We start from the raw sequence: 22011 nt of genomic DNA, 5'->3' as shown, positions 1-22011 counted from the left end.
AAATTCGCCGATCCAGAAGAAGAATGACGCAACCGCAAAATTTAAAATTCTTCAGAAGAGCAAAAAAAAATGATTTTTAAATATTTAAAATAAGGATTAAATGAAGAGTAATCGTCCAGGAGCATCGGTATGGCGTTTGTTTTTTGACAACGATGGCTTTTATTTTCATAGATATTGGTTCGAATTTCATTATCTTAATTTAATTGCCCCATATTCAACCCTATCTACAGTTGCGTCATTATACATCTGAAACTAGGTCTAACATAGCGCGTATTTCAGTAACGAAGCAACTACCCTATAGTGGCTCATCAAATTTTTAAGGTTCGGTCTTTTTGTATCATCTTTACATATAGTGTAGGAAACAGAGGTTGAACTTTGCAAAATGGACACAAGTCCGGTTTTATTTTTTTTTATGTTATATCAAGGAGTGCTTATAATAAGACTAACTTTTTCTGAAAAAATTTCGCCCCGGAACCCCCCTTTTCACCCCTTTAAAGGGGGTAATTTGTGGTTTTTCCGGAACGTAGCCCTTCCTATACCTTTTACAAATTTTTTTTTTATAGAAATATAAAGAGGACTATATTTTCTACGATTTATTTCCCGACATCATATGTCTATCATCCACCGTTTAGCGGGGGTGGCGCCCCAAACTTGACAAGTTTTTTAAAAAGATGTTTTAAAAAAAATATATTTTTCCCTAACTGTAACGGAAATTAAGAAGAAATTGTGCGGCAATTATTCACAAATAAGTGACTGATTTTTTGGTATAGGTTTCACTTAAGGGTAATTGCCCTATTTTTAATTACAGGGTGTTACATTTTAAAAAACCCCTTTTTATACCATCTAAACCGTTTATGCTAGAGTAAAAAGACTTTCAGCGATTACCCATGTACTAGTGCTATTTATAAATTTGTATAATACACCCCCATTTTTCCCCGGAACCACCCCAAAAAAAAGAAGAATTAATAAATAAAGTGATTTTCTTGGAATGCTTCACACACAATGCCCGTTATTAATATGATTCGTATATCATTTTGTGCACGTAATGATTACCCATGCATGGACACTAAAAGCCATTTCCTAGTGCAACCATTATAGCCAAAAAAAAAATAAATAAATAAAATGGGGGGTTGAAATTTTTTTTTATTTTTGCTTATTGATTCATATGGGCATATGCTTCATCAATAGTGCTTTTCAAAAATATATATGGTTATTGCAACATTCCTGCGAAAACCACCCCTATCCTTGAAAATATACTGCAGAAACTACCCCTATCCCTTGGCGAGGATGTTTTTACGATTTTCTCATTACCTATGCATTCTTTTTAAACAAAACTTATACACAGCTAATGACCCCTATTTACTCTAAAAATTGGGCCGTATTTATTTTTTTCGTATAAGCAACCGTTACGGCACAGTGCCGCCGTAAACCTCACATATGCTTTGGAGGGCTCCAGTTTTTGTTTAGTTTTTCGTCATCTGTTCGTTTTATTGATAAATTACCTATGCAAAGTAAAACATCACAGTGTTACCTACAAATTATGACGTATGCACATTTTACATTCTTTGCTCCCCAAAGCCACAGTGGTGGCCCAAAATCAATTTTTGCATATTTTCGCCACCTACACGCATTTTATTGAATTAGTGCTACCTTAATAGAACAATATTGACCCCTAAGTGGTCGATAAGCAGTGGCGGATCCAGGGAGGGGTGATGGGGGCGATCACCCCACCCCTCCCAAACCAAGTGATATTATATTTAAAGATTATAAAAATATTCATTTATTGTTATAGAAATACTTATTATATTAATATTATTTTTATAAGAATGACTATTTATGCTTTAGAGACAGTGGCGGATCCAGTATCGTTAAGAGTGGGGTGCCAATTGGCTAAATTTCTATAAAAATAAATGAATATTTTTATAATCTTTGAATATAATATCACTTGGTTTGAGAGGGGGGAGGTGATCACCCCCATCACCCCTCCCTGGATCCGCCACTGCTTAGCGACCACCTAAGGGTAAATATTGTGCTATTAAGGTAGCATTAATGCAATGAAATACATGTAGGTGGCTAAAATATGCAAAAATTGATTTTGGGCCACCACTGTGGCTTTGGGGCGCAAAGGTTGTAAAATGTGCATAAGTCATAATTTGTAGGTTACACTGTGTTGTTTTATTTTACATAAGTACTTTATCAATAAAACGAACAGATGACGAAAAAAAAACAAAAACTGGAGCCCGCCAAAGCATATATGAGGTTTACGGCGCCACTGTGCCGTAACGGTTGCTTATACGAAAAAAATGCATGGGACCTAATTTTTAGAGTAAATAGTGGTCTTTAACCCTGTATAAGTTTTGTTTAAAAAGAATGCATAGGTAATGAGAAAATCGTAAAAACATGCTAGGGATATGCCTAGCATGGGATATGCATAGCTAGGGATATGCCTAGAAAAAAAAAAGGGATAGGGGTAGTTTCTGCAGTATATTTTCAAGGATAGGGGTGATTTTTTCAGGTATGTTGCAATAACCATATATATTTTTGAAAAGCACTATTGATGAAGCATATGCCCATATGGATCAAAAAGCAAAAAACAAAAAAAAATTTTCAACCCCCCATTTTATTTATTTTTTTTGGCTACAGGGGTTGCACTAGGAAATCGATTTTGGTGTCCGTGCATGGGCAATAATAAGATGCACAAAATGATATATAAAGCATATTAATAAAGGGTATTGTGTGTGAAGGATTCCAAGAAAATCTCTTTATTTATTGATTCTTCTTTTTTTTGGGTGGTTCCGGGGAAAAAATGGGAATGCATTATACAAATTTGTAAATAGCACCAGTACATGGGTAATCGCTGAAAGTCTTTTCACTCTAACATAAACAGTTCAGATGGTATAAAAAGGGGTTTTTTAAAATGTAACACCCTGTAATTAAAAAAAGGGCAATTACCCTTAAGTGAAACCTGTTCCAAAAAATCAATGAATTATTTGTGAATAATCGCCGCAGGATTTTTTCTTCATTTCCATTACAGTTAGGGAAAAATATATATATTTTTTAAAACATCTGTTTTAAAACTTTGTCAAATTTGGGGTGCCACCTCCGCTAAACGGTGGATGATAGAAAGATGCTATCGGGAAATAAATCGTAGAAAATATAGTCCTCTTCATATTCCTATAAAAAAATTTTTTTGTAAAAGGTACAGGAAGGGCTACGTTCCGCAAAAACAACAAATTACCCCATTTAAAAGGGCGAAAAGGGGGGTTCCGGGGCGAAATTTTTTCAGAAAATGTTAGTCTTATAATAAGCACCCCTTGATATACCAGAAAAAAAAAATAAAACCGAACTTATGTCCATTTTGCAAGGTTCAACCTTTGTTTCCTACACTAATAGTATTTTAAAAGTTAATTGCGCAATAAACAGGAATTGACAAAATTTGCAGTAACGTCATTTTTCTTCCGTACCGGACTGAATATCTGCCTGCTATTACTTTTATTATTATAATTTATCCTAGGTGGCACAGCAGTCGTCACCCTCTACTTAACTTATTCTTACAGTTGTGCTACCTATTTTGCTACGTGCAGTCGTATTAAAAATTGTGAAAAGTATTTTTTCTATGGATGATATACAATGTGCAGCTTCTCTCACTACTTACATACATTCAAAACGAACAATTTCTCATGCAGTGAGAAAAGTCGGCCATTGCAGTGAGAAATATTTTTTCTCACGGGTTCTCGTACGGTTTTTCATATATGATCGCCGTTTCCATCGTAACATGCACAATACAAACACAATTAATGTTGTTAAATAAAATGTGTTGGAGCAAATCTTACCACGAATTACCTTTTAAAACTGTTCGAAAATAACTGTTAATTAGAATTTTAAATAAATAACGTAAGTATATAAATTTTAAGAATATTAAATACCTAAACGTGTATGTATTTTATTTCAATTATGTATATAATATACGTAAAATCACCTAAATTATTTAATTTTGAAGTTTGAACTCTTGACAAAACCGCATCCGTAGAAAAAGTACAGTGTACAACATATGAGAAAATGACATATTTCTCCCTCGCTTGATATGCAACAAACTTCTGCGCTCGTGAGAAATATGTCTTTTTTCTCACTTGTTGTACAATATACTATTGAGTTTTATAGATAATACTATTGAGAGTCGGTAAAATTTATATTTTTGTGATTAAATAAGCATTTTGTGTTTTTTGTAAGAGCGCATCATGAGTGGTGGTTATTTTATTTGTAAGCAACCTCTGGGGAAAATTATTTGCCAGTGGGAAAGTCGAGCCATCTTTACTCACTATTGTCGGCGCACGTTTTTCGTCTCTTTATATGGCGGAAATAAAGACGATTCTCTGGAAACCCTGAGATACAAACGATTCGTTAAAACAGTGAAAAAAAATGCATTTAATCTCTTCTCACTTCCTCCAACACAAGATGCAGCTCGTTTCCACAGACTCCGAGTGTATCAGCAGATTCAGTCATGGCTCGGTAAACATTGTGATCCAGCAAATTGGGGCTGGAAAAAGCATGGAAAATTTTGGATACCAATCCAAAGTTCCAAGCCTCCAGTACCCCCGAAACTGGAAGTGCATGTGGTTGCCGAAAAGCAGACCTCAAAAGTTCAGCAGTGTGCCTCTATTGTGGTGGTGAAAGTTGCAGCAACACCGTGGACATATTAACATTAATTATTGAAGAAAATGAATTGGTAGATGAATTACCGACAATGACGCCAACTCTAACTCTCATTATACTTTATACTACAAAAATTCACCTCGGATACTGATTCAGATCTTGACTCGCAGCCTGGACCATCGAAAAAAATTAAAAAATAATAACTACGATAGATCTTTTTTAACAGTTATTAGTAATAAATAATATTATTTTGTCTAGAAATTGTCCGTGGATTGGGCCTATTGGTACAAAAAACGCGCCTCCAGACAATACCTCATAGGTGGCCGGGAAAAGGGTCAAAAATAGCTTAATAATAGCATAGAAATGTTAAAATCATAATAAATAATAATATATAGAGAGAAAAGTAAGCCCAAGGTTTTGTTTTTATTGTATTCCTATGAGAATTCGAGAATCTGGTCAAGTTTGGAGCGCTGTAAAGCCTAGATAAATAAATAAAATTAAACAACTGTATAGTGGAAATTGTTCGTTGAAAAATCCTCTATAAAATCGCTATGATATTGTTTTATTGTAAAATGAACGGAAAAAAGTTATAACATCTAAAAGGAAACTTCTTACAAAATTTTCTCTTATTTTTGTTTATAACTTTTTTGTTGGTCACTTGACGATAAAAAGTAATACATATAAAATGGTAGAAAAATTAATTTGTTACATTTTATGTGTAATTAAATTTTCTGTATGGTTGCTAGTTTAGGAGATACAGCGCGGAAGCAATTTGCACACATTTTCCAAGATGGCGGCCGGGGGACAAGGGTGGCGACCCCAAAAACTTGAACTTAAGCTTCTACTGAACCCCCCTACACATTAAAAAAATAAAATTGGCTCCTCTAAGAAATGCAACCCTAAATGTAACATTTCAATGAACTAATTGTGTTTTAATCCCATATAAACATAATTATTTGTCTCATTTACGATTGAGGTAGATAAAAACTAAACTATTAGAACAATGTTTTTCTCTAAGTACCAAAGTTCTCAAAGGTTCTCAAAGTACCAAAGAAAAATTTTAATATGTGTTTTGAAAAACAATAATTACTTCTGAACTTCTGAAGACTAAGACTTCTGAATCTGAATAATTTCCCAGAAAGTATAGTACTTAAAACGAAAAATATCATAAAAACTACTTTCAAATCAATTAGAACTTATTTTGTCTCTAAACGATCTTTATTCTTTTCTATTTCTCTCAAATTTTTATGAGTGTTTTAGGTTATTTTTAATTTGTTGTGGTTTTATCGCTCTCTCGTTTGTTTCTAATTGGAATATGTAACTTAACGATTGTCTTATGTTGGTTCTTAATTTCACAAATGGCCTCATTTTCAATTCCATTTATTACGACCTTTCAGCGTAGTCTCAATTTATTATATCTATTATACACCGCACTAGCACAAATTTGTTATTTTTGGTGTCATCAATATGATTTATAATGCCGAGGCAGCTAGTTAAAAATATCCTAAAATTTCCTAAATAAAACACGGAAAGAAAAAAATCATGGAATCATATTTTAGTGCTTGTTTTTTTTACTTCCTTTTCTGTATTCGTAGTACTATATTATGTGTTAAACAGTGGCGGCTGGTGATAATTTTGTTCAGAAGGCACTTATTCGAGAATAAAAAAATAAATAGGTACCCCTACCACAAAGCCTATTTCTTAAAATGAAAATCAATCCCACAGTTTTATCTGATATGAATCTTTACATTACTTTTTACAGCAATTTCTCCTACTAAAGTTTTTTCGATGGACAACATGGCAAGCGGCGTCTTTCTTCCGACATTGTAGGTACTTCTTAGATCCTTCCTAAAATCACCAGAAAAAAATGAGGAGCAGAAATCAGAGAGAAGTGTTTCATTAAAATTTGCAGCAGGGAAAAAATCGTGTCACAAAAATCATCTGCAGAAGTTGCAATAGGTCAGTTTACAAACAACACATAATATGACAACAGTTGTTACATGCGACTTTTGCAAAAATGAAGAAGAAAGCAGTGAATAATACAAACTAAGAGTGTAACATGTGAAGGTTTCATTTCAAGATTTTTTTACTTTTTTTGAAGAAAAAGGGCAAACTTTTTAGAGTCTTGAAACTTCGTACGTAGGTTTTCTTGGGAAAGTAAAGATCCCCATATCAAATATGGGATCAATTGGCGTTTTTATTAACAGCAGTTTGTTACAACCAAGCCGCCAGCATTGTCTATCGTTTTAGTCTTCTTCTGGTTGGTTTCTTACAGTTATTGCGCCTCTAAAACCAGGCGTATATATTTTTCTCGGATTTCCTTTTGTTGAAACATTTTTTTGCCTTATCTTTGTTCATACCGTTTACGGGGCGATACCATTTAAAATTTTTGCTTACTTACTTATTTACTCCTTGGCGTTACAACCCTTCGTGGGTTTTAGCAAACTCAATAACATGCCTCCACTCTTCTCTGTTTGAGAAACCTCCATCCAGTTCTCCACGCCTATAACTTTCAGGTCTCCTGCTATAATATTATCTCGCCACTGGAGTCGAGGGCGTCTGCGTGGTCTTCTTTCAGTTGGAACTTCCATACAAGCCTTACTGTTCTTTGCTCGGAATGTCTTCTGAGGTTTCCGGCACATTGGAGTCTTCTGGAATTTATTTCTTTTATTATGTTGGCGTCTGGGTAAAGTTATTCGAGCCCTTTGTTTGCTCTTATCCTATATTATTATCCTGCTGCTTTATCAAGCACAGTCCCAAAGACCTTCCTTAGGATTTTTCTTTCCCAAACACGTAGTCTCTCTTCGTTTGCCCTTGTTATCGTCCACGTTTCGCTTCCATACATCACAACGGGTCGTATTATTGTTTTATATGGGCCCCACGTTGGGCGCCAGTGAAACGAAATCGACAATAGACTACCACAGCTAATTAAAATAATATTCAAAAATATTACTCCAATCATCCAAGATAGCTATCGTTCACCCCAGCCTAGCTTAGTCTCTCAGGGTGTGTGTTCGCCTTGTCCTAATCTTAAGTATGAACTCTGAAAATTTAGAATGAAAGCAAACAAAACAGTATTTTTAACCAATCATGTTTATTGTTTATAAAGATATAATAAAAATATGGCTTATTAAATGCATTAACAAATATATTCAAATTCTTGCCAAAAACTAACAATTCAAGATTATACTTATGGCTTTTGGTATCTGGTTCGATGGTAACTCCTTGATGTCGAATGGTACTGCTGTAGACTTCTTGTAGGCCTGGGCAAATGTTCGGTCCTAGGCCCCTGCAGCTGGAGATGGTAGTCGTTGCAGTCTATCTAGATGTCATGTTGTCTTCGCCTTATAAGTAGAATCACCGGTGGTGTAGATGGCTTGAGGCTCCCGAAGGGAGAGAAGTTGAGTTATTTTCAAAAACTAGAATACAAAACGGGTATAAGTTTGACATCAAGAAGAAAAGGTACCTTTGCAAAATGTATCAAAAAGTAGCAGATGGTAAGGGGTAAATTAAATGGAATCAAGATTAATTATTACTGGTTAAAATTTGATTACTAAAAGCATATCAATAGCGAGAATGTAAAATATTAAACATATGCTTTTCGACATGGAAGATTAGGTATAGAAAAAAATCATTATAAAAAATATTATAAAAAGGTAGGTATGAAAAACTCACCCCAAGAGAATATTAAAGTCTGGAAATAAATGTTTTATTTTTGAAGCTTCTTTGGCTTTTATAACATTACCACCTCCATTTTAAGAATTGTGACACTCATTGATATGACAGCGTGAACTGTAGAAAGGTAGGATAAGCGATAAGCATGTTCCGTATTAAAAGACAGATATCTAGAGAGTAAGGATATACGGGGTACGTTCAGTATGTTCAGTTGATGATTTAAATGAAAAGAGATATAATAAATAGAGGATAATAAAAGAGGGTAATAAAAGAGGACAATAAAAGAGGGCGCCAACGAGTTTTTAAAGAAGAAAACAGGTAAAACAAATAAAAGATAGTTGTTAATGAAATATTAAAGAAAATAAAGTAAAATAATTATTTAAAACTAAATTGTCAAAGATGTGAGGTTTGAAACGTTACAACTTGTATAGTTGTACGTCTTGGTAGTTGTTTCAAGTTTATAAGGTTTTGAAGGGCATAAAGACATCTGTTGCCGACTTATATCCTATTGTTTATTTCTTGTGATCCGTTATTGTCTTCAGTTATCGTTGTTCCAAGATACTTAAATTCTCTTACGCGCTCCAAGTTAAAGTCATCGATGGTAATGTTCTGACCGATTCTGTCTCTGCTTTGGTTATTGCGGCTCATATACATATATTTCGTTTTATTTTCATTGATCAGGATCTCTGCTTCCTTCTCGAACCTGACGAAAGTCTCCTTCATCCTTAATCTGGTGTTTCCTATTAAATCGATTTCGCCTGCAAATACCAACAGTAGGTTTGGTTCTTCTCGATTAAATACTGTAGTCGGTTTTTCGATTCTTGCACTTCTAATTGTTTGTTCCAGAGCTAGATTGAAGAGTTGTGGTGAATGTGTATCTCCCTGTTTTAGTCCATCTTTACTTTCGAATGACTCCGAAAATTTTTGCTTGTATATTGTTAATTTTATATCGATTCTAATTCCCATTTGTTACCGTATCTCGTTATTTTTTATTTTGTAATTAGTGGTATTTTGTAATTAGTGGTCAGCCTATAATAACATCTCCAAAATCACTCTTACATTGAAGGTACTTTAATTCTCATGGATTCAGCTATGTTCCGTACGCTCCATATGTAAGCTCCATAAGTTAAGAAAGAAACATACATAGTCCAGGGTAATAAGCTAGAAATATACCAGGTTCAGGACACTCAAAGATCCAGGTAGCTGACTACTTTTTTAGTTATTGTATACCTATAGGATGAAAACCTACCTGTTTCCTGCCTAGAGTTCGCGTCCGTTTTTTAATTATTAACAATTTAGTGCAAAAATCGCGATTTTTTCGATTTTTTGCATCCCATTTAAAAGCTAAACAGTTGACATAAAATTACAAAATTAAATTTTTTAGAACATTAAAAAACCTTCAAAATGCCGATTTTTGAAAGTTAGAAAGTTAATATGTTGCTACGCAAACTGCAAAATAAGTGAAAATCGTTATTTGTTAATAAGTTTTACTAAAACTGTCTTAGAATTTTAGTGTTTCACCCAAAGTTGTGTATTAGGGTACTTAATAAACCCTCAAAATTTGAGGCCGACCCATTAATTAGTTTAAAATTATTCTATTTGTTTATCCCAGAGACCTCTATTTTGCAATAACATAAGACAGAAAATAATGAAGATAAGGCAATTCTGCGTATTATGTCAAATGAAAGTAGAACAGTAATACTATCAAATGGAACTAAAAAAAGATAAAAAAATTATCTCGTATAGACAAAAATACTAATGCCAAATTTTTGAAATTTTGTAGTTTATAAACATTTCGAACATCTTTAAAAATATTATCCGTAGAAAAATCATTTTACACATTCGAAAATTTGGTATTTTACACGAATTTTTAAAAATGTTGTTCAGTTAGTGACTAGTCGTGGTAAGTGAAGGGGGAGCTGGGAGCCGACAAATGCATGAGTTCAAAAACTAAAAAAGGCAACTTAAAACTACTATTTATATTATATTACTAGGCAAGAATTTTAAAACAACTTTCCAAGAAAGGCGTGCAATATTTGACACAGATTTTTAACGCAATCTTAAGAACTGGTTACTATCCCCTTTTGTGGAAAGTGGCACAAATCATCTTAATACCCAAACCAGGCAAGCCTGTAGAAGAAGTTAAGTCCTATAGACCTATCAGTCTACTTTCAGTGATGTCAAAGGTTTTTGAAAAACTCTTACTAGACAGATTACAGCCAATCCTCGTGGAAAAGCAGCTAATACCCAACCACCAGTTTGGATTTAGACAACAACATGCTACCACCGAGCAAATTCATCGAGTCTGCAATTCCACAAACAAAGCCTTAGAAGAGAAGCAATACTGCTCTGCAGCCTTTTTGGATGTCTCGCAGGCTTTTGATAAAGTCTGGCACACTGGCTTGCTATACAAAATAAGAAAAGTCCTTCCTCTCAACTACTTTCTAATCATCAAGTCCTATCTCTCCGACCGCCATTTCCTTGTAAAAGTTAAAGATCAGTGCACTAACTTATATCCAATCAACGCTGGAGTACCTCAGGGTAGTGTCCTTGGACCAGACAGCAGATCTTCCTACAAGCCAAAACATCATCACAGCCACATATGCAGATGACACAGCAACCATTGCAGCTCACTCAAACCCGTACATCGCCTCGCAACTGCTCCAGACAAATCTCGACAGTATAAATATCTGGTTACAAACATGGCGAATTAAAGTAAACGAAAGCAAGTCAGTACATATAACGTTCACTAATCGAAAAGATACGTGCCCAACCGTCTCAATAAATAATCAAGTACTACAACAAAAGGATGACGTAAAATACCTAGGTAGGCACTTGGACCGCAGATTAACGTGGAAGAAACACATATTCACGAAAAGAAAACAGTTGGGTCTGAAACTCAATAAAATGTACTGGCTGATAGGAAAAAGGTCACAACTGAGTTTGTACAATAAAATTTTAGTACACAAGGCAGTGATTAAGCCAATATGGAGCTATGGTATCCAACTGTGGGGATCTGCGTCGAGATCCAATATCGACATCCTGGTGAGATTCCAATCGAAAACCTTGCGCATTATCACAAATGCACCGTGGTACATGCCCAATGAACACATCAATCGTGATCCCCAAATGAAGACTGTCAAAGAAGAAATTGCCAGTTACGCCCAAAAATACGACATCCGACTACAAAACCACCCCAACAGGCTAGCGAAGAACCTAATGAGACCCCAGGCGAACAGAAGGCTAAAGCGCCACACTCCAAGCGATCTACGAACAAGATTTTAATTTTTAAATTTTCAAAAATATTTTATTTATTATAGAGTTTTATTTATAGGGTTTTATTTATTAGTCAAAAATAATTTTGTTAAGTACTAAAATTATGATTTTATAGGTTATTGTCACTGGACAGTCTCCTGCAAGTCTCTTTTAATTGTTAAACAATTTACTTATTGTAATCATTATTATATATAGTTTAGCTCTCCAGGCCTAGAAGGCCCATGGCTTGTTTTACTATTCCTTTCCAATCTCTCCTATTTGCTGCTTTATTTTTCCAATTTGTGATTTTCAGTTCTTCTATGTCTTTTTCAACATCTTTCTTCCATCTGGTTTTCGGTCTACCTTTCTTCTTCTTTCCTCCTATTCCTCCCGTTAGTATTTTTTTGGGAAGTCTCGTGTTTGGCATCCTTTGGATATGTCCCAACCATCTCAGTCTTTGTGATTTTACGATCCCTACTATGTTTGGTTCACCATTTTGAAAAAATAATTTTTTCCGAAAAATCCATGTTTTTAATCTGACTATCATTATTAATCATATAAAAACTTAAGGTATACTTTAATAAATAAATTATCTTCAATAAATAATTATCTAATTAAAATATTTTATTTTTATCCTTTTGTATTATTTTAACTTTTTGTATGATCATTAATGATACTATGATTAAAAAAATAGATTTTTGTAAAAAATATTTTTTCAAGTATTGTTTAAACAAATTAGACTAATTATTAATTAATCAATTTATAAACAAATTGCATATTTGTAATGTACGTAGAAATTACATACAAATAAAAAAAAAGAAAGATGAAAATCCATTGAGTTGATCTGGAGATACAGAAAATTGTATTAGTTTGAAATTGCTTTTTCGGTATTTTAACTCGGTGGATTCGTAGGTTCCACGTAACCGTTGAAACTACAATTTTGAAAAATCGTAGAGGGTGCTGTGAAGATACAATGTTTATGCAAACTTTTTAACAAAAAATACAAATCTCATTATTCAAAATGGCATCAATGAAAATCCTTAATTATTATAAACAAATTAGCTGTGAATTAAAAAAAAAAACATGGCTAACTGTGTCCCTAATGAACCCAGGCTAATTTTTTTTATTTGAAAATTAATTTTAAAATCGAATATATAAAAATATTGTTCATACGGACAATATTTGTAAAGTTATTCTAAATGTTTATCAACTACAAAATTTCAAAAATTTGGCATTAGGATTTTTCATTATATTGATAAATTTTTTTTTTTTAATACATTTTGATACTATCACTCTTCTACTTTCATTTGGCATACTCAGAATTGTCCTATCTTCATTATTTTCTGTCTTATGTTATTGCAAAATAAAGGTCTCTGGGAAAAACAAATAGAATAACTCTTAAACTAATTAATGGATCGGTCTCAAATTTTGAGGGTATGTTAAGTACCCCAATACACAACTTTGGGTGAAACACTAAAGTTTTAAGGTAGTTTTGGGAAAAGTTATTAAGAAATAACGATTTTCACTTATTTTGCAGTTTGCGTAGCAACAAATTAACTTTTTAACTTTCAAAAATCGGCATTTTAAAGGTTTTTCAATGTTCTAAAAAATTGAATTTTGTAATTTTATGTCCAATATTTAGCTTTTAAATGGGATGCAAAAAATCGAAAAAATCAAGATTTTTGCACTAAACTGTTCATAATTAAAAAACGGACGCGAACTGTAGGCAGGAAACAGGTAGGTTTTCTTCCTATAGGTCTAATAATAACTAAAAAAGTAGTCAGCTACCTGGATCTTTGAGTGTCCCGAGAAAATCCTTATTACCCTGGACTAACAGTGGGAAAAATGAAAGAATACCCATGAACGATCACATCAGTCACTTATTTTGTATGTGCTGTCTTTTTCTATAAATAACAAACGTTTGTTGTAGAAAAAGATAGCAGCTACAAAATAAGTGATTGATGTGATCGTTCATGGGTATTCTTTCATTTTTTCAACTGTACTGCATTTTGAACCAACCCGCCTTTTCTTGAATCTAGATTCTTGGAACTTTATGTCTCAAAATGATTTTTATTCTTATTTCCACATGATTTTTTTTCTTAAAACTTAATACTCTTTTTTGTATCCAGGGAAAATAAAGGAAAACATGATAAAAATTACCAATGTGGAAATAATTGTCGAAAATGAATTGTTACGAATATATTTCGTAATGGTAAAAAATAATCTAAAATACTTTTTTTTTTTGATAATTTCAGTATATTGTCTTACGATGCCATCGGTTGGAGTAGGAGAAATTTATACATTTGGATTAACAGCAGCCTTGGCATGGGAGTTGCCATCGACAGGCGATGAATTGCTAATGTCGTTGGGTAAAAGACCAATTACCACAACTACCGAAGAACCCACAACAACTATGCCGGTAATATTTTATTTTTTAATATTTGTATTTTTCATTATTTTAAAATCAAAAATATTTAGCGTTTCTTAGTCAACAATGTCATATGTAAGTCTGATTCAAGAGGCGACTAAAATATTATATATGGACCAAGTACAGGGTACATGAGGACTTGGGAGAACTTCAAATTAGAAACTGGAGAATGGAAGCTAGAAATATAAATGAATTAAGGGAATTAATAAAATCGCCCAATGCCCGACCTGAGGTCTTATTCTCGAGCTCATTCGAGATATTATCGACCGTGACAAAAAATGTCGAACAAAAATTTCGCACGCGAGTACTCTATCGTTCGAGATGGTATCCTCAAACGCCTTTCGATATTATTGTAGCGTGATTACGGTTAAAATAACACTCTCGGTTCGTTTATTCGAATTTATTTATACAAGTTACAGACGAATGTATATTATACACTAACTCTATTTACAAAATTTATCCGTATTTATAGCCCAGTCGTTATTCTGGAACAATCGACGCTCATCTCTAGTTATTGTCCAGACATTCGGAGAATTTCTCGTCTTCCGTCCTGCTACATCACGTCTAATCTAGAAAGATCCACGTGGAATGTGTATGTGGAGATGGGATCTGTTATACGAGGGTCGGTCATTAATTATTTTCTTACACTGCTCCCCTTCTAAGGTCCCGATCAGCAACTCTAGATGGCCCAGGATGGCGGAATCTACAGGATTCTACAGCTCTGCATACACCCCTAGAAAAGAAGTAACAGTCTACTGTCTTTGAAGGGTATGACATCTTCGGGTTCATGCAACACACAGTAATTCGTACGCCAGTTTCTCTGAAGATCGCTTCAAGCACGCTTCTCACAATCTTACAATCCAGATTTTCTACTGCATGGCCTATTTTTGGTAAAGCCAAATCTTTGATGTCATAATTACGCACGATTTTCTTCAAATTAGTTAGAGCACGCCATATGTTCTCGTAGCTTGGCGTGTCCGTATAAGACTTCCTGGTCACCATATACAGCAAAGATCGAGGACCATCTTCCAATCGCAGTGCTCTTCCAATTTTAGGCTGCTGATTTCTTAACTCGTCCAGGCGGCCGAACTTTCTATTGAATACGGACGAGATTCCTTTAGTCATCTCGAGGTCTTGGGCAACACAGTGGGCTAGAGAGACGTTTTCTGGAACGCTAAACAGATCTTACTGAACTTCTGTGGTCAGTCAGAATATAGCACTCTTTCTCTCTGCGTAATTTGACATAAATTCCTTAAAACTTGGCTGTGCGGCATCTTTCATTTCCTGTTTGAGGACTCGGGCTTCTTCTGTTTCATTGGAGCCAGCATATGGTGCAAGACGATTTATGTGAATAACTTTTGGTTTACCGTTTGGCAACCTCTTAATTCTGTATATTACGTCATTTATTTTCTTCTTAACTTCATACGGACCTTCCCATTTTCTCTGCAGTTTAGGACACAAGCCTCGACGACGTTGTGGATTATACAGCCAGACAAGATCACCTACTTCGAAGCTTTCATTCTTGCATCGAGAATCATATTGATCTTTCATTCTGTCACTGGCTATCTGGATGTGTTGTCGGGCAAGTTCATGAATGTTGTTCATTCGTAACTTCAGGCGGTCGACGTATTCTTCGCCTGCAACATGTTCCTCGGAAGGTTTGCAGCCAAACTCTAGGTCGCAGGGCAAACGAACTTCACGACCCAACATCAGGCAGGTTGGTGTTTGACCTGTAGTTTCATTTACGGCCGAGCGGTAGGCCATCAGGAATAAGTGAATGTGCTGGTCCCAATCTCGTTGATGTTCAGATACAACTTTGGACAAGTGTTTACCCCTCGTTCGGTTCATCCTCTCGACCATCACATCTGATTGAGGATGCAGAGGTGTTTTTCTAGTCTTATTGACACCAATCAATTTACAAACGTTTTGGAAAAGAGCTGACTCAAAGTTTCGCCCTTGGTCGGAGTGGATCTCCAAGGGAACACCAAATCGACTGAAGAACTCTTTAACAAGTACCTCTGCAACGGTAGCAGCTTCTTGATTTTGTAATGCATAGGCCTCGGTCCATTTCGTAAAACAATCCATGGCTACCAGGATGTACTTATTTCCAGCATCGGTTTCTGGAAATGGACCTGCAATGTCGATTGCTACTCTTTCCATAGGACTGCCAACGTTGTACTGTCTCATGGGTGCTTTCTTTTTACCGACTGGACCATTACTGGATGCACACAGTTCACATTTCCGGCACCATCTTCTTACATCATCTTTACAGTTCACCCAATAGAACCGTTCTCGAACCTTTTGCAGAGTCTGCGTAATCCCAAAGTGATCACCTGACGTACCGTCATGTAACTGACGCAATACTTCTGACACTTCACTTTTAGGTACAATCAACTGAAGCTTAGATTCTGTACCATCATCGTTCTCATAGGTTCTGTACAGAAGATCATCTTTTAATACCAGGCAATTTCATTGGCTCCAGCAGGCCTTGACTTCCGGACTACATGCACTAATGTTTTGCCAACTAGGTCTCTCACCTTGCCTTATCCAATCCAATACTCTTTGTATACATGGGTCATCTTCTTAGGTGCCTTCTAACTGTTGGGGCCGTCATTGCTCATTAACGACGGTAGTTCGTCTCACAGGGCAAAGCTGTTCCTCTACTTTAAGCCGGTGATTATAACTTTCACCGCATGGCCGTATCGAGGAAGCATCTGTATTTGAACAAACTCTTCCAGCCCTCTTCACGCGTCTCTTCGGCATCGTGTGACGAATCACTATCCGTACCATTTCCACCAAACGTTCATCTTTTGTCTTATCGCCTTTTTCCACAGTTAGTACTTGATTGTTTCGTGAAGCTTGGCTAGCTGCTTCGTGTTCCAAGGGAATAGCAAGTGCTTCGTCTAAAACTTTCGGTCTTGCTAGTCGTAAATCTTTCTGTAGTTCACTATCTTTCAGCCCATTGACGAAGGTGTCTACTGCAATTTCTTCTAGAACGCTGTCTGGCACATCTGGATAAGCCAACCGCACCACACGAACCACATTCGCTTCAAATTCTTGCAGATTCTCACTTGCTTGTTGACTTCTACTTCGCAGTTGTGCATTGTATATTTGTTGTAGATGGGCATCTCCATAGCGTTTTTTTAGACGAGTGAACAAGGTCTGGTAACATTTTTCTTGACCCTTAGGAATTAATCTTAATATATCTGCAGCATCATCTCCCAAAGCAGCAGTTAAGGAAACAGCCTTTTCTTGTTCGGTCCAATGATTGGCGGTCGCAATAGCTTCGAATTTGCTAAGGTATATGGAAAAAGAAGAACTTTCCATCAAATGGTGGTAATTTGAATCTCATATTATGCGACATTTCATCTTTTACTACAGGATCTAAAGCTACTGCATTAACTGACGGTTGTACTTTTGTAACAGTTATCATGCTCTCTAATTCTTTGATCTTCTTTTCTGCATTTCTTTATTGTCGTCTACACTTTTCTGTATCTTATCGAATGTTCTAGAAACTTCTTCAAATTTCTCGTTGCTCTGTCTACAAACTTCTTAAAGTTTCTCGTTGTTCTTTCTAGAAGTTTCATCGATCTTTTGAGAAATGGTTTCGAATTTCTCATTGTTTTGACTACATACGTCTTTAATTATTTGAGAAGTCTCGTCAAATTTTTTAGCAACATTTTCGAATTTCTGGTCGAATCTCTCATTATTTATCTTAGACGTTTCATCGATATTTTGAGAAGTCTCGTCAATCGTTTGAGAAACAGTTTTTAATTTCGCTAAGATTGCTTGTTCTGCTGACTGGAAGTGGAACGACTCTGGGTCATCTCCGTTCTTCTTGAGGACCTCCTCGAGTCGTGCTTTCAGGACTTTCTTGGACTCACTAGAATCTAACTCGTACTCTTCTAAATGTTCACGTAGCTGTTTTACGGAAAGATCTTCTAGCAACATCTTTGGTCGGCACACACGTACTTTTCACAATGTCTTTTAAAAGTCTTTCCGAATACCGAACAATTAACGCACTCCGATTATTCCCGACGAATAAAGTTCAAAAGTCTTTTTAAATTTATTTACACCCCACACCTGACACCAAACTGTAGCGTGATTACTGTTAAAATAATACGCTCGGTTCGTTTATACGAATTTATTTATACAAGTTACAGACGAATGTATATTATACACTATCTCTATTTACAAAATTTATCCGTATTTATAGCCGTCGTTATTCTGGAACAATCGACGCTCATCTCTAGTTATTGTCCAGACATTCGGAGAATTTCTCGTCTTCCGTCCCGCTACATCGCGTCTTATCTAGAAAGATCCACGTGGAATGTGTATGTGGGGATGGGATCTGTTATACGAGGGTCGGTCATTAATTATTTTGTTACATTACTTTTGACATCGCAATGACGAGAATTTTAAGTCTTGACTGTCACAGTGACAAGTGTTTATATATAGTTTATATTTATGCAAATACTTCGAGATAAAGAAGATTGGCTTACAGCTGTATATAGATTGCAGCTGCTATCAACTTGATAGCTGCCGCCAGCGAGGAATTAGTGCAATTAAAACCTAAAAGTACAATACAAACCTACTGGAATATGTATTTTGGCGGTTACTTAATTTGTTTCCGTATTAAGTGCTGAACTTCTTGAGTTAGCTGGGATAAATTTGGATACCATATCGACCACACTTCCTACTAAATGTTTCGAAAATCTGAACATTTTAATAAACTTTTTGTCGCTTAAATCTAAAGCATTTAGCCTAGGATAAAACTGGCGCGGAGGTTGATCAGCTGCAAGTTCTGCCTCTTCTACATATTCATTACAAAATCCTTCAAAAAGCAAAAAAAATTAACAATTTCGTTCTAATTTAACCTTCAATACAGCTGTTAATTAATATTGTTTATGCTGGATGACCTGAAAAACGCACATAATGTCGATGTCGAGAAAATATCGTGTGGGTCACCACCGCTCGATACTTATCATTCGACATGTCGAACAAGGAATTTCGAGAATAGCAATCTTGATTGCAAGGGCAGAAAATCGAGATATGTCGAATGCAAGCTATGTCGAGTAAACTCAAGAATGCACTGCACCCTTGGGCTGTGGAGCCACTAGTGACGATAAGATGAACATGGTTAAGACGTGTTTAATACTGAAATGATAATTACCCAATATGAAGAGTCAGGTGTATAACCTGACGGACTATTCCGTCGAATAAGAAAAAATAAGAGAAAGAGGCGGGAGAAGAAATTGTTGGAAACTGTTAGACAGAAAACGTTTGTGGAAGGGATTAATATTGATATAGTATTCAACCGAAAATGTAGAACTTAAACATTCTAGTAGGAAGGCTGAAAGCCTGCTGAGAAAACTCTTAGTGGATTGGCACATATCAAGCTCAGTTACTCCAGACCAAAAAGCTACCAGAACTGTTAACTTTTGCCGAGCACTATCCCATAAAGTATATAATATAGCTAAGGTTAAACAAACAACCATTTATAATTCTCAAAAAGAAAATTCAAGAGTTACAATTTCTCTCAGGATTTTAGAACAGAAGAGATTGAACCGACAATCGGAGATCTAAAACCAGGCAAAGCCCCCGGTTTTGATGGACTGTATAATTAGTTTTTAATTAAAATGGGATCCAGTGCAAGAAATTCGGTACGCTTTCCCCAGACTATCCTTAGACGGATACTCTCCCCGGTACATTTAAAAATGCCAAAATAATTTGCCATTTTAAAACCAGACAAAACAAATATCAATATGGGATCAGGTAGTGGTACTAACGACTTATACCCAATATTTCAGAATTGCCCTAAAACGTCAATGGAGTTTATAGACTTAACAGCAGCTTATGACGCAGTCTAAAGAGAAATTCAGAAATGGGAAATAAAATTAAACAATGGATTTCCCCAAAGCTTAGTATTCGCACCCCTTCTTTTCAATCTGTATATATCAGATCTTCTACATATTACTTCTAGCAATATACTACGCCGATGATATATCACTTGCGACTAGGCATACGTTTATAGAAGCCACAGAGCAGAATTTAACGACCAATTTACAAGTTGTGGGGGAACATTTTAAAAAGGAGACTTGATCCTATTGCTGAAAAACTGAAGTATGCTCTTTCGAACTCCACAATAAAATGGCACTTAATAAATTAAACGTTATGTTCTAATACAAAATACTTCCAAATAATACGTTTCCGTAATAATTTGTGGTTAGACTACATCGTACACTTTTCTATAAGCAACACCTTGAAAAGTCTCTGCCATGGCTGAAGATGAGAACAAATATTATTCAAAAGATCTGTGGAACAACTTAAGGATCTCTAGCTGCTACCCTGCGATGTTTAGCTCTCTTAGTCTCGATGCCCATTTGCGTCTCTTCAACCACGTGTACGCTGCGAGGTAGCTGCGTGCGATCGCTGGCGGTCCGACAGTACATGAGTTGTAATCAGGCACTGCCTACTCGAGCTGAGCCGCGGAGTGCAAGCCGCTTGCAAGTAACTTGCAAGCCGCGTGGACCGAGAGAACGCCAGTTTCTGCTACGCCGCCGTGTGCACGCGGCTTGAAAACAAGTCAGAAGGCCTCGATTTTTGACCCTTCGCTTCGTTATCGAACGTATTCGATTCGTATACTAAACAGATACGAAACGAATACGTTCGATAACGAAGCGAAGGGTCAAAAATCGAGGTGGTTTGGCAGTCTGTGCTGGGCAATCAGTGAATACACGTTGACCGCGCGATGGATTTCAACGTAGATACAGAGCTGTTATTTCTGGCGTATATTGACTCCGAAAAACCGCTCAAATGCGCATTGACGGGAAACTTGGCTTGAAAACCAGCGGCTTGCTCGCAGCGTGCACGCAACTTGAAAACACAAAGGGGGTCAGGGGGCATTTGCCCCCCCACTGACCCTGAAAATGACTAAAATTTACAAACAATACATAAATTTTATTACTATAGTATTGTATAATATATTGTATATATAATGCTTGCCCCCCCCCCCCAATCAAAATTTCAAATGACGCTTCTGGGGACACATGTGGATAAATGTAATTAATTGTAGACGTATCTCGAAAAAGCAAAAGATAAAGAATAAATTAAATAAAAATATTACAGAAGTATATCTGGATGCCAATACCTGCTAATGATTAAAACAGAAATGCAGTGTTGTGTTGAAAAATACTTTTTTGCACGATTGATCATTTTTGACTGTTTACCGTGACAGATTTTACGTCAGTAGGTGACATTTACTAGCACCTCGACGGTAAGTAATCCAACTCGACGGTAAGTACTCCAACTCGACGGTAAGTAATTCACTTACCGTCGAGTTAAAAAATCTCTTAATTTTAATTTATTTTTTGAAAGAATAAAGAAAACTAACGAATTATTTATTAATATTGAAACTTATGGTACAATTTGTTAAATTATTTAATGAAATCCCACTTGTTTGGGCTGTGATTTCACTTCTAACAGAAACTCCTGCAGAATCGCATACATTAGTAGTATTACTAGTATTGCACAATATTTTTTCGGCAAAATCTATTTTATTTTGAAGAGAATCTTCTACATAGCTTTCTGCGGACACGCGCCAACTCGTAACTTTTAATGACAAAAATTTTCAAATCAAAATGTACACCGGCCAATTCGTAACTTTTTTATTACCTGACCTGCCAACTCGAAATTTTCTTCAGGTGAATTCGAAACCATTTAATAAAATCTAATACCTTAAATCTAAACCGAATGTTTCTTGGTTTGCTTAAAAACATTATTTTTGTATTATATGTACCTATAAAAAATAGCAAAAATTGAAATATCTTAATAAAATAATTGAAACAATATTTCAGTGTTTCATTAACACGTGTTATAAATATTATTTCCATCAAGTATAGAAGTATAGCTCTATACGAGCTTGGTTTTTATCAAGTAATACAATTACTTGATAAAACAACTTACAATTATTATAAATTCAATATTTAGATGTTTAGCAA

At 35.5% G+C, this 22011-nt stretch overlaps 1 protein-coding gene across 1 annotated transcript in view; it reads left to right on the top strand.

Moving 5' to 3' along the window:
- LOC114339933 (uncharacterized) overlaps window positions 1-22011 on the top strand; it is a 69412-nt gene that overhangs the window by 10262 nt on the left and 37139 nt on the right. The window contains exon 2 of the mRNA XM_028290618.2: window positions 13839-14002. Coding sequence (XP_028146419.1) covers window positions 13839-14002 — 164 coding nt within the window. The remainder of the gene's footprint in view (window positions 1-13838; window positions 14003-22011) is intronic.

The sequence above is a fragment of the Diabrotica virgifera genome, chromosome 7 (assembly GCF_917563875.1).
Source record: "Diabrotica virgifera virgifera chromosome 7, PGI_DIABVI_V3a".
Taxonomy (NCBI): Eukaryota; Metazoa; Arthropoda; class Insecta; order Coleoptera; family Chrysomelidae; genus Diabrotica; species Diabrotica virgifera.
Note: the sequence above shows the minus strand (reverse complement) of the source record. Positions and strands in the feature narration are given on the sequence as shown.